Source organism: Streptopelia decaocto, assembly GCF_964273445.1.
Source record: "Streptopelia decaocto genome assembly, chromosome: 2".
Taxonomy (NCBI): domain Eukaryota; kingdom Metazoa; phylum Chordata; class Aves; order Columbiformes; family Columbidae; genus Streptopelia; species Streptopelia decaocto.
Window position 1 is genome coordinate 43,188,571 of NC_138655.1, and position 13,898 is coordinate 43,202,468.

At 33.9% G+C, this 13,898-nt stretch overlaps 1 protein-coding gene across 2 annotated transcripts in view; it reads right to left on the reverse strand.

Annotated features, from left to right (window-relative positions):
* Positions 1 to 13,898, reverse strand: part of SNTG1 (syntrophin gamma 1) — a 330,365-nt gene that overhangs the window by 132,372 nt on the left and 184,095 nt on the right. For both annotated transcript variants that reach the window (XM_082045789.1, XM_082045788.1), the window contains one exon: positions 8,193 to 8,327. In XM_082045789.1, the coding sequence (XP_081901915.1) occupies positions 8,193 to 8,327 (135 nt within the window). The remainder of the gene's footprint in view (positions 1 to 8,192; positions 8,328 to 13,898) is intronic.

Sequence of the window (13,898 nt, forward strand, 5' to 3'; positions counted from 1 at the left end):
CTCTATTGAGTATGGAGCCAGGATGTCAAATTTAACTTTAGAAAGACAAATTCTCATTTTACAGCTGCAAAGTAATTTGAATAAATATTTTGATTGTAGATACCAGCTCTGAAATGTTCTTCCAGAAAATGCTCTATCTGAGTAAGGTTTTTCTTTGTAAACTGAATGACTTGCATTTGACTTTTTGTATGTGACTCACAAAACCCCCCAAAAAAACTTCATTTGCAGTGCCACCTTGAACCAAGATCTGCAAACCCTATATTTGATACAATACTTTTAATATAACGATTAATACATTAAAACAGTTTGACCAGCAAATTGAAGCAGACAATTTTGTTCTGATTCCTTTAATTTGCATTTCAAATGAACAATGACAGAACTAAAATGTTTTCACTGATCTAATATCTTTAAGATCTTAAAATGCCTTGCATCCATTAATTAATAAAATATGGCAACAACTCCAGAAGGCAACACATTTTGCATCGGTAAAAAAGTGCTCTACGTATCCTGATTGACAATTCAAGCTGTTCCAGGTTAAAGGTAGTGCTGCTCCATTGATTCAAACTTATATTCTGCTTGAAATAAAATCTAACTAAAAATCTGTGCCAGATGAAGATCTGTGTATTAATATTTCACTTAGTTTTGTCTTCCCCTCTGTTTGTGCAGGGTAGCATTCTATGATTGAATTTGCAATAGTTTTGCGAATTCCAAAAACAACCTCATCTCCAACTTTACAACATAAAACTTGATTCTGATGAAAAGTTGTTTAGTTCAATATCAAGAGTACACAGAACGTCCACTGAGCTTGTAATTCCATTATCACATTTGTTATCTGCATTACACCAAACAGAAGGAAAGTTAGACCTCCTAGGATTTTTAAATGTAAGATTCAGAACAGTGTTATAGAAGTTGCTTTCTGGAACAGAACAAAAGTAGTTATCATTTTATTGAAAAACTCAAAGATGCTGCCAAGCTGTCAGCATTTTCTGTGCCTCTAACTCAGAAAATTCCTCATCCACACATAAGTTCATTGACTGGAAAGGACAGCTAAGAGTTTTGCCAAAAAAAATTCTTCCTCAGAGCTATGCAATGAAACAGAAGCAAAGTTTTTCAGGCTTTCATTAAAGAGGTATTTAAGTTTCTCCTTAAAACCTATATGATCTTCTTGAGATCACAAATGTCATCTTGAATGAGACTACAAGTGAAGAATGACCTTGTGAGTAACAGTAAATAGTCAGGAAAGGAAAACACAGAATCCTATGTAATCATTTAACTATTTACATTTAGTCAAGACTTATTGCTATTTATAACAATTAAATCATAGGGCGGAGTCAAGATTCAAAAATTTCATACTGACTGGTATGTGATGTAAAAAAAATATTGTGATTACTTCACTAAGTCTTAACAATATGATTAATTAGTAATACTTTCTAATTCTTTATTCTGTATAATATAAACCAGCAATCTAATGTCATCTCATAATCTGTCTCTATGAAAGTAGTCAAATAACAGTTGAAGAAAAGGACAAAGAAACTTCAACACTCTTAATAAAGCTGAGTTATCAGCATGTGAAACTTCAATATTCCTTTACTCAAACTTTTACTAGGACATAAATATTACATTTTTAGTTTTGGGCACTGGTATGACTGATTATTCATCTTACAAGAGTAAATGTAAAAGGATTAATTTGTCTAAGTTCAGACAGAAAACAAGACATCTCTTTTAAAAGTGGACAGAACAGACATAAAAGTATTTTATGTATGGAAGAACATGGAAAAAAGCTGAATGGGTGCAGAACAAAACAGTAGGTGGAAAAAGAGGAATAGAAATGGAGAGGAACCTACAATAGCACAGTGACATGGAAAAAATGTAGGGAAAAAAAAGAGGAACATGTTAGAATCTATTTTTTTAAAACGCAATAATGAAATACAAAAATATAATCAATACGTTGGTAGCAACTTCATAGATTAACCTGTTAACATCTGATGCCATAATATCTTCAAGACCATGCTCTCATGTAGCTTAGCAGCTATTAGTAACCCCACTACATTTTTAAATAAGAAAGCATAATGAGAATTTTTTTTTCATCTAATTATTTCATATTTTTTCAGAAAGTAAGATTTTATATCCTCTTTTTGGTAATGCTCTGCTCTTTCTTTCTGGCATTTCTCTGGATTAATTGACATGAACAGTCAAACCTTACACTCATTCGGTGTGTAAAGGACAAAGGACACAGGTCAGTCACATTTCCATTTTCCATTAATGGTGTTAACGAGGTTTGCCAGCAGACTTGCTCATCTGCTAACAACTTCTCTCCTATGACATTCAAAGCTTGTCTCTTTATTTCAGTTCCTCAAGCAACTGGAGGTTGGCAGTAACAGATGATGGCAGAATGCCTGGTCAACTGGAAATCCCCGTTCATCTGCAGCCGTGCTGAAGACTGAGGACGGTAAATGCAGCTATGTTGTGTGGACTGTTAATACTGACGATACTTTAAGTATTTTTTCTGGTTTGCAGTATTTGTTGTGTTTTTGTAGGGGAAATACCTTATTCCAATGAGAAAAACCTATTCTGCTCTTTCAATTTTGGCTTTACAAATGGCAGTCCTGTCTTTGAACCTCAGTAGATTGCTATGCTTTTTGCTTTTAAGTAGCTGCAGGAAAATAAGCTGGGTTAGGTTGTCCCTAAATAATCATATTTACATCTGTCAGTTCTAGGTTGTCACTTAAAAGCTGTCCAGATTGTCAAGGAAAAAAAAAAGTTACCACCATCTGATAGATATTTGACAACTTCTGTGAAAAAATGGATTCACTCCACTGAATAGCTGACAGATACTAACATGATAAAAAAAAAGAAAAAAAAAAAAAAGGCACAATTCTTACTGGTAGGTTTGTGAAGGTAACAAGAATAGAAAGTGCTTGAAAGGTGACCTGTAACAAGAATGGAAAGTGCTTGAAAGGTGCCCTATCAGTTCACACATCTGCAGTTCTCTCCAGGAGAGGGAGTTTTACTTTGGCATCTTTAATATGATTCAATTGCACATCAGAATCAACACAATAAATACAGAGATAAATACAATACAGAAAATAAATAAAAACTCTATGTTTACTATTTTGGGGTTTTCATGTTCTTCTTCACTTATTTTTCTAGTCATTAACTTGTTTTACCTACACCAAAATATATATATATTAAAAAACCCAACCAAACAAACAAAAACACAAACACACACAAAACGCAAACAAACAACAAAACCAAACAAAACCACAAAAAACCAAAACCAACACCATAAAACTCTCAAAAAAAATTATCCAAGGTTACAGATTTAAAATTCACTCTCAGGAAGTCTCCACAATTCTAACACATGCAAGCAAGGGAAACATAATAATTTCATCTAACTGCTCAGGCAAATCATAGTTAAGCTATATGTTCCGAATTTCAGCTTATACTTAAAAAGTAAAAATACCTTTATCATTTAAATGAAAAAATGAAAACCATGCAAACTTTGTAAGTTGAAAAACTATCTATAAGTCAACTTTTTTTTTTTTTTAATACCATATGTGCTTTGTACAGAGTTGTAAATCTTTCAACACAGTTGATTTCACAATAGCAATACCAAAAGAACAACTTCAAAAGTGGGATATAATATGTTCTTATCTTTACAAGAAAAAGAAGAATGGCTTGATGATTAACAGTGCCAGAAACCAGATCTGGCTACAGTTCAACAATTTAAGTCATTATTACTTTCTAACCATGGAAAAGGTATTTACTGATGAAAGTTTTTTACTTGTCAGAAAAACAATACAGATCCTAGGTTACATTCAGATATATTTGTATCAACCTCAGTTAAATCCTTGGTCAAATGCCATACTAATCGAAGAGCTGTTGCTTTATAAATTCACAAATATGTGAATTCACTTTTTATTAGTATTGAAAGTATGGATGATCTTCACACCATTGTCCCATAAAGATCCTTAGTTTTTAAAATGCTAAAATAAATTATTAGTGCTTTATTAAATAACACATTACTACACAGCTACATAGAATTAAATTACTTGAAAGCAATGTGAATCATCTGTCCCTTATCATCAGGTGAGCTAGCTGTTTTTTGGAAAATCTATGACTCTCTAACAGAACCTTTATGAAACTTATGTAAAAATGCAAACTGTCCTAGCTGAACTTAGCAAATTGCCAGCTGCTCGGAGTTTATTTTCAGTCTTTCAGAAAAACAGTTGCTGATTCAAATCATCCATCTTGTCAGATGGTACATTGTCATATAGTTGGTTTATGGATCTCACATGCACATACACTACATTAGAAAAATTTCTGAGTACGATTACCAAACAAACAGAATCCATTAATGAAAAGACGAAAAAAGACGCATGCCTCCCTAGACAGATAAACTACTTTCCTTGATAAAACATAATAATCCTTTTACTTGAATTTCAGATTTTCATGAAAGGTGACAGAAATTGGAAGGATTGACTCTGAAATAAAAAATGTGATTCCAGAAGTGCAGAGATTAAAACTTTTCTTAGGAATAAATCTACTGAAGACTCATATTTCAGATCAGACAGGCCATATGTTAGGCTATCCTCCCTCTCATCATAATTTTCAGGAAGGTCAGTATTAGCCTATGCTTGTTAGTCCAGGCTATTGATCTATATGTCTAAAAAGACTGGGAATTGCCTTAGTGCACATTGTCATCTGAAACACCATATAGCAAACTTTTGTGAGTATAACTCCAAGTAATTCAAGAAATATGTTTAAAAGGAAATATAAAGTAAAAATCTTCTATACTTCTGGCATCAATATTGGTAAATTTCCGATGTGGTTTAATTCATCTGTTTTCAGAGTATATTTTTCAGATGAAAAGAGTAAAAATCTTAACTGTTCTGTAGTGCAAGCAACTGTCATGGAGATTTATGAAAACTGTAATTATAAGAAAGCTGTCTGTTGGCAATACCACAATTATGAAAAAATATTTTGTGATGGCCCAGTACTTTAGGAGAGAAAAAAGTGTACCTGACCTAGAAGTCACTGGTCTTATCTCCCAGTTTTCCGACAGAGACACTCATGGATATCTTCAACAGAGAAGCTACTCCAACTCAGGCATACACTTCCCATACTGTAAAACCTCTCTACTTGCAAGGATTTATTTTTGTTTAGTAAAGACACTGCCTTCTAGGCTTTGAGTTTCACAAAATGTTTCCACATCATTTTTGGCTATTTACATTGGAGTTCAAATCTGTATCAGACATCCACTAGCAGAATCATGCAGAAGCCGCTATGTTTCCATCTCTTGCAAAACATGTCTTTCTTGTTGCACACATAAAGAAATCTCTGTAATTCTTAATGATGTAACTTATTCTCAAATTTAGATCTAATCTGTGATAGTTTGAACAATCTTTGATGTTTCATGGAATTGCTACAGATAAAATTGCTGCTAACACTATCATTTTGTTCAGTCTGCTAAAGAAACAGATGGTTTTTTCCTTAATTTTTAACATTATACATATATAATGTTGCTTATAATATTTTATGCATTTGATTTTATTACTCCAAACTGTATACAATAAAACAAGAAACAATGTTCTTTTCCACTTCTTTAGTTTTGGGAAACTGGAACAGTTTTCCACCAAAAAGAAAGTGTTCTAAATTGAGAACTAGGTCCTTAGACCATGTACTCACATTAAGCAGCACTTCATTCCTAAGAAGCCATTGATTCCATTTAGGATGCAGATCAGGATACCACCAGAACGTTAAGTGCCTGTTTAAACTCTGTCCTACACAGAGGGGCATGCAAATTGATTCAGACCAAATAAACAGAAGAGATACTGTTCTGAAGTAGAAACAGCCACAGCCTTTCATTATTAAGTAAAACCTTATAATCAAAGTATTTGAATAGTATGTATTAAAACAGTCAAAAAAAAAGCTTTTACTGTAGCCACTTGTCTGTTAACTTTAACAATGTTATTGTTATTTTATTTTTATTCTTTAGAGTTTATTCTATGAGCCATTCAATGTTAGTTGCTAATGAAAATGCTCTTGCTCTGCATAATGACTGTAAAAAAAAAAAAAAAAGTGATCAGTCACCTAGAATGACAGGAAGAAAAAAATGAAAATCAATGAAGCAAAGTAAAAGATAATTCCTAATAAATCAGGAATAAAAATGAAGAAAAAGATGCAAATAAGAAAACTTGTGGGACTTGCCTGATCATGCTATACAATCAAAGCACATGATTCCAGATGATTTAAATGACCTGTGACAAAAGAACAGTTAACTGTCTGTGAAATGCCAGTCATCCTTAGAATGAACCTACTGATTCAAGACTTAGTCTTAATCCCAGAGGAAATCAGGCTAAAGTGCTCAAAAATTACTAACCTAACAATGACACTCCCAAGAGAAAAGGAACTCCTCATCACCACACCAATATCAATCACTTAATGAGTTACGCATTCAATATGCAAGTAAGATAGGGGGAGTGTAATTGGTGAAGCAAATCATCCACTATTTTCTGCAGTGCTGTACAAAACCAAAGAGGGTGAAACTGTAAGAGAAAGTCTTGCTGTGAAAAGGAAAAAAATAATTAAATATGCATTTAATGAAGACATTTAAATAAAAAGTTCAGCAGAAGAAATAGATATTACAGCAAAATAATGAAAGTCATATTTTTGAGTGATAAAATCTTTTAATAAATAATGCCAGAATGGGGTTGGCCGAGTAATGGTACCACAGTGTGTGTTGCTAATTGAACAACTATAGCCTGAGCTTGAATTCATATTTTCTTTCTGTCTTGGCTGCTAGATGTCCTTTATGTTGAAGAACAGTACAATCTGATTGGTAAAAGGAGCATCTATATCCCATATAAAGCACACAGACCTGCATTAGTAAATTGTATTTGTACAGCATGAAAATGTCAAAAGCTAAGGTCAGATTTGTCATGCAAATAAACCCAGCCAGTATGGAGACAGTGTAGGCAGCATGTTCCTCTCGTTTCAGAGAAAAACTCAGAACCATTCACCTTGAGTTGTTAATAACAGTGAGATGAATTCTCTTATACATCTTTCATTAATCTCCCACACTGTGAACACTGCTAAGATTCTACTAATTTATTTCTGGCTTCTGTTTTGTATCTTTTTATTGTACTTGTATTTAGGGATACAGGGATGTGGTAACAGCAGCAAATAATTAATAAAACAGACCAACATAATAGCAGTCACATAACATTTGCACAAACCAATATTACACCATTATTCCTCACAAGATTTAATGGTGTATCCTATGATATCTTTATTTAGCACAAAGGGAGAGAAGAATGTTTATGATAGTTTACCATGAATGCTAAAAATACCTCTACAAAATGTAATTACAGTATCTATAAATATGTTTATAGAAAGAAATAGTAAATGGTTTATATTAGTTTTTTTTTTTTTAGTTATCTTCTAAAATTAAATAAAAAACTTAGCATTACAACAATACCAAAACCTACAATATTATTCTATATAACATTTTATGGATCTTCCAGATAATCATCTATAAAGCTCAGTTTCTTATTCATGAAATTCAATATAATGGTTTACATCAAAAATCCAACACATCATGTAAAAACAGTAATACATACATCACACTATTGCACTGTTCCATCTGAAGTCCATCTTTATTAACATTATGTGCTGGTAAAACTAGTGACCCGAGGGCATCATGGATTTGCAACATGCATGAAGTCTGGTGGTGTGCTAACCATATGAAGCAACCAAAACAACAGATGATAGCAGATAATTCCTCTACCAGCAAAGCCCTACCATAACAGTTAACCATTAACTGTCTTATCAGCTCCACAGACAATACTCAGACATGTAAGGACATTGAGGTATATATATTCACAGCAAAAATCACTGCTTGTGTCATTCCTATTGCATTCTGTGGCTTCAATATTCCAGGGTGAGTGCAGAGAAACAATACTGTAGTAATGCATATAACTTATTTATTATCTTATTGCTTCTTAGATGAGTATTGCTAAGATTTACTCTCAAAAGACAATATATTAAAATACATGTAGTGTAAACAGTATAAAATAAAAAATCAAACTGTGGGAGTAAATGCATGCATATTCGTGTGTGCACATGCACACACAGAGAGTGTTTTTGCTTTGTATAAAGTACATCTTAAAGAAAAAAATAAAACTACTTACACCAGAATAGAAAGGCTCACCAGACACACAGATCACATCCTGCTCCTGGATCGTCAAAATGTCTTTGGCTAAGTGCAGTCGCACTTTGAAAGGCTCCTGGTTACCATCCTGCAGCAAACAAGTCCCTGTCTTTGTCTTCAGAGGAAGAAATAAAGAAAAAAAGTTTTATCAGTTAGCACTTTGCCTTGCTAGAAGTGGTATTTTGAAACAGAATAGCTGAGAGATAGGTACAACTACCATAAATACATCAATATTACCAGTGATCAATGTATTTATTTAGTGTTCTCAGACTGCAAGAGAATGATGGTTACAGTAGCAACTAGGAAAGACAGATTTTGCAATAATAAGATACTACACTGCCTGTGATAAATCTGTGAAACTCCTTTCAATTTGCTTCAGAGCAGCTGTGCTCTTACTTTCCATCTTTGTATTAAAAGATGACACCTCACTTGGACATGAAATAAAAGCTGATGTTCCACCCCAATTTTGACACAGAAATACATATAATAACACCTCCAGACTAGCCAAGTATAAACACTGACAGCCTACATGAACCCATTGTAGGCTCTTCCTGATCTGTGGACACAACACTAACTTATGCTTTTATGCTCCTTTTCAAATGAAGATGCTGAAATTAAGAATAAAATAAATAGAGACCAAAGAATGCAACTCCCTGTAGCAACTTACTTATTGCTCCACTTCCATTTTTTTTCTTTTATGGTTAGAGATCAGGAAATCTGTAGAAGTCTTCAATATACAATAAATGTCTTTCCAACAATTTAACAGTGTCTTTGTGGCAGTAACTATTTGTTCTATTTTTGGGGACATTATACTTATGAGCCTTGAGCAGTCAAAAAGTCTACATGTATAAGCACTTGCAGTATTTAACAATTTTTCCCTGAAGGTTGTGTTGAAAATAGCACCCTTTATAACACTTTATATAAATGGACAAAAGTCATGTTGGTACAGAATTTTTGGTATGAAAAATTTGTCTACAATCAATCTAAAAATTTAGCCTTACAACATGTAATTTACTAGTATTAGATACCTAAACCTATTTGCATAGATATATATGTATGTATATATGTACCTCTGAAGAAAATTCAGATATAAAAATTATTTAAAATCTTGGATTCAGTGGTGTCAATAATAGGATTTCCATTGTCTTCATTCAGGTCAGATTTCAATTCACTATCTGTAAAAAGTTTGCTTGTGAGGAGATCAAGGAAACAAAATTCTTGCTGTGAACTTTAGCTGCCAAGGTTGACCTGGCTGAATCTGAGAGCTCTTTCTCCGACAAGAGTTTAAAAGAAGATTTGGAAGATCTTCCCATAATGTGATCTGATCCCTTACATCCATAGCATGGAGAGAACAAACACAAAAATGGAACTGACAATAGGCAACTGGCAGAAGAAAAGTTTAAATTGCTCTCAAAAGACTTTAAGAGAGGTGGAAAGGTCGAGGACAACCTTTAAATAGCTCTATATAATGTTCTCCACCAACAAACTGTTCTGTCACTTCTGCTCCATGCCCAACACTCAAACTTAGAAAGATTTTCTCCCTTAGACACCAGTAGCAAATCTGTGTAACTCAGCCATAACTTTGAAAGGGGTTCTGATGTTTTTATTCTTTTTAAACTAAGTAAGATGAACTAAAATTGAACAGTTCCATGCACTGAACTTATGCTGAGGTCAGCGGAAGCTCGGGTCAGAAGACATCATGAAGCCTTGTTCTAATATGGTCATGGACAGGCAAATTAATTGGTCAGTGAAAGGTTTTCAGTATCCCTGAAAAATTCCCTCTTATATCATACGTAAAATGTTATGACATTAAAATAAAGTGAAAGTAAACTAGTTAAATTACCATGGTCCTTCTCCTTATAACTTCTGCTTTACAGCCTAAGATGATTCCTCTTTCCATGAAGTAGTGAAATAAGCAGGAAATGACACTGAAAGTTGAACAGAATGGGCTATAAATAACTATGGCCAAACAAAAGGGGCTGATTTCCAAACATCTACCACTCATAAAATGCCTTTCTCATACAGAAAAGTTTGCAGACGTGCCTTTCTTCCTCCTTGGATAACTGGCAATGGAATAAATTCTGCCTCTGACGCAATGATTATAGTAACTCTGCCATACTTGACTGTGCATTTCAGATTTGTTCAATAACCCTCTACAATCTCCCAGGAGTCTTTCTGCAAAAGCTGAGTGGCTTCTTTGTGGGAATTAGAAGCACATAACCATAGCAGAAGAAAAAATGAGCCATGACTGCAAAATTAAAATTCAAGTCCATTTCTAAATGCATGTGGGCTGAGCTTATTTAGTCTGAACAAGGAAACCAAACTTGGGAACAACAAAACATTTTGGCCCTCGGAAAGACTGATCACATACATTCAGGGAACTTATTTACTTTACATCAGACACTCTAAAATGTAATGAATCTCTTTACTGTTGTTAGGCTTTTGAAAGCTGGTTTATGATACACTTAAAAATTAAACCTTCAATTATACTACCTCCTTCCCTCTCCCACCTGACAGTAGCATTAACAATCACATAAAGGAGATGATCCTAGAAGATGATGGTAACAATATAGTTTGGTTTCTTCAGGTAAGCTCAAGAGAAGTGCTTGACAACAGAGACTGGAATTTTTTTTTTCATTATGTTTCTTTTTTGTCTACTGACATTTCTTCTCCCTCGTCTTACCCCTTCCCCTTCAAAGCATCCAGTAAACTGAATCAAATGGAGATATGAGTTCCTGCATCCTTATCCAGAAGTGGAACTTAGGGAAGATGTCCTGTATATATGCTGTAATGTAAATTACTGCGCACATCAACTTTTTTCTTACATGTGGCCCCAGTAAAATTATTCTGGTTGGAAGGAGATAATCTTTCCAGCCTGTATGCTCTTATATTTGAAGAGCTTAGATGGTTTGCATATGTATACGTGTAAGAGATGCAGGTTGTGGGGTTGTGGCTGATGTTAGCTTTTGTTCCTATTACTAATTTTCAGAAGATTCCATGAGAGGGTGTGCTAAAATTTTCCCTTCAAGCCTTCTACATTTCATTGGCAGGGGGTTCTGTCCTACCCCTGACTTATAGCAATAAAACAGCATTCGGCATGTCAGCCGAGCTACTGTAACTGTCAGTGTGAGGTCATGCAAGACAACTTCTTGTGCTCAAACATATGATAAACTGCCTCGCCTTATAGCAGACAAGAATAGAGAAGCATAGTTCAGCTGATAACAGTTTGTTAAGGCAATACACCTTGACTGTATGCTTAAGATGAAATCACCAGGATCATTATTCTGCTTACATTCATACCATGCAACTTTCTGCATCCTATTTATAGAGTTTGGCACGTGACGTGAAAAGGGCAAGAAAACTGAGTGAAGTTGCACATGATTATGAAGTAGATGAGGTAGGATACTGAATGAATATGGAAGCAATACACAGTGGTGAAAGAACGAATCTCTATATGGGGGAAAAGTCAGGAACTACAAGTGAAACCAGTGATGAAGGCAGTGGTACCCAAGTGAGATGAAGTGAGTGTTGCACCTGCACAGTACTGACTCTGTCATCTCATTCTACACCCTTTTTAGATGAGTTAGGCAAGAACACTGATGTGGCAAGAGCTTGACATCTTTGGCAGGAGATTAGAAACTGCTTACTGTTCCTGACCTAATATAACTATAAGGGGCTGAAAACTGATTCCTGTCTACTTTGCCACACCAGAGTGTGTTGAACTTGACTGTCAGAGAACGGTATAGGTTAGCAAAGCCCTTGCGGCAGACTGCTTCTACTAAGAATATGGTCACACTCAGATCATTATTAGCAACAAGCTAGTTAAAAAAGGCCCTTTAAGAATCTTTTTCCATTATACTCTGACTTACAACAAATTGTTCATATTGGCTGTGTATAGGATGTGGCCCTAGTATCTTTACTAAAAGGAATTTTAAAAGGCTTGCAAACCATTAATAGCTTGGTGCAATACATGTAGCCTTATACATGGCCTTCACAAATATTTAAGAATTCATTTCAGAGGAAATACACCTGAAAATTACAGTTTATGCATTTATGCTAGCAGCAAAGTCTCTACCTCAAATATATACCAAATATATATCAAAATAAATACTGGATGAGAAACATCTTTAAAGTTACCTATTGATTTCAAAGTCAGTTTCCTGTTGAAGAATTTTTTTTCATTTTCCCTAACTTTTGTTTACCATGTCATTTATGATTGGGAAAAAAAAAAAAAAATCAAAAACCTTTTCTATGTTTTGTATGTTTTGAAAACTTATGCAGTATTTCAGACAATTTTAAATATACTTCATTAGTTTTCAAGAAAAGACTACATCTCTTTGTTTTTGCTATTTTATCTATTACTTTTGACTTATGGTAATAAAACAATGTGGATAGCTTTACTTCTCCTAGTTTCAAAACAGTAGGAAGACCTCAACAGATAACCCAGAAGAGCTTAGTCCATGAACCAGTGAAAGAAAGGAAGAGGAAAACAAAAGTCTTGCAACCTATTTTCTATGCAAGGAGGCCTGGATTTTTACTTTCTGCTTTGGCTGGTATGTCCTAAAATAAATTAAACCTCTGCAATTTAGTTTTAAGGCCTGAAATTTAATTTTAGCATCAACAATCCAATACTAGTAAGGAGAATGGGTTACAGAAACTGCCTTAACATGTAGGCAGTTCACTTCAGATAAATATCTACGCTTCTGGATGCTTATTGGAACTCAAGCTGACCTCTTGAGTATTTGGAGGTATGCTTGTCACTGTTTTACAATCACAACTATAATAATAAAAAAGGAAATCGAATCAAAGGTATAAGTCAGTAACGGCAATGAATACAAGAGCTAGGAATATGTGTCAGAACCCCATACAGTATATTTCTCAGGTGGCCCAGCTATTCATTCTGTGAGGGTGTTACTAACCTAAGTAAAAAGCACTTCTATTGTCAAAAATTGGAATTCAGCCCAGATAAACACAGATGTTATACAGAGACTGTTCTCTCAGGTACCAATATTTTCCAAACCTGCATGTGAATTTTACACTCCACTATGAAAAGAATGCAGAAAAATGTTGAATTTGGACTTAATTTTCTTTTTATCTGATTTGCCAGGTCTGAGTAATAAAATCTTACAGAGAATTTCCTTGTTTCACACAGTTTGATTAATTCAATATGTATATTAGACATTTGGAAAATGCAAATATATTTATATAAACATATAAGGAAAAATACATATATGAGCTTCTTACTTTTTAGAGCAAAAAACTTTTACTTTCTGACACTATAAGCAAAAAAATTTTGATGTCTGAATCGCCAATGTGTTTACTGGGACGAGATTTCGACATTATAGTAGAGATAACATAAAACTGAATCCTATTGTGACAACATGCATCTTCATTCATTTAACTGACTTATTGCATTATATTCTCACAGGTATTGTGAGTTATGAGTGATTTTCCATCTTGTGATTTTGGGATTAAATTATGAGTTGAAGCTGGATTTATGAAAAGAAAAAAATATATATATTAGAAGCCCCAGCATTGCCATTTGATAAAATTTATAAACAAAGGAAGTTGGCAGCTTAAGCTGAAAGTTGTAAATCAGAAAATGGCATAAAGTTGACTAGAAATAGTTGAAAATAGTATATAACAAGATTTACGAAAGAAAATAATGAGGAACTCAAAATATTGC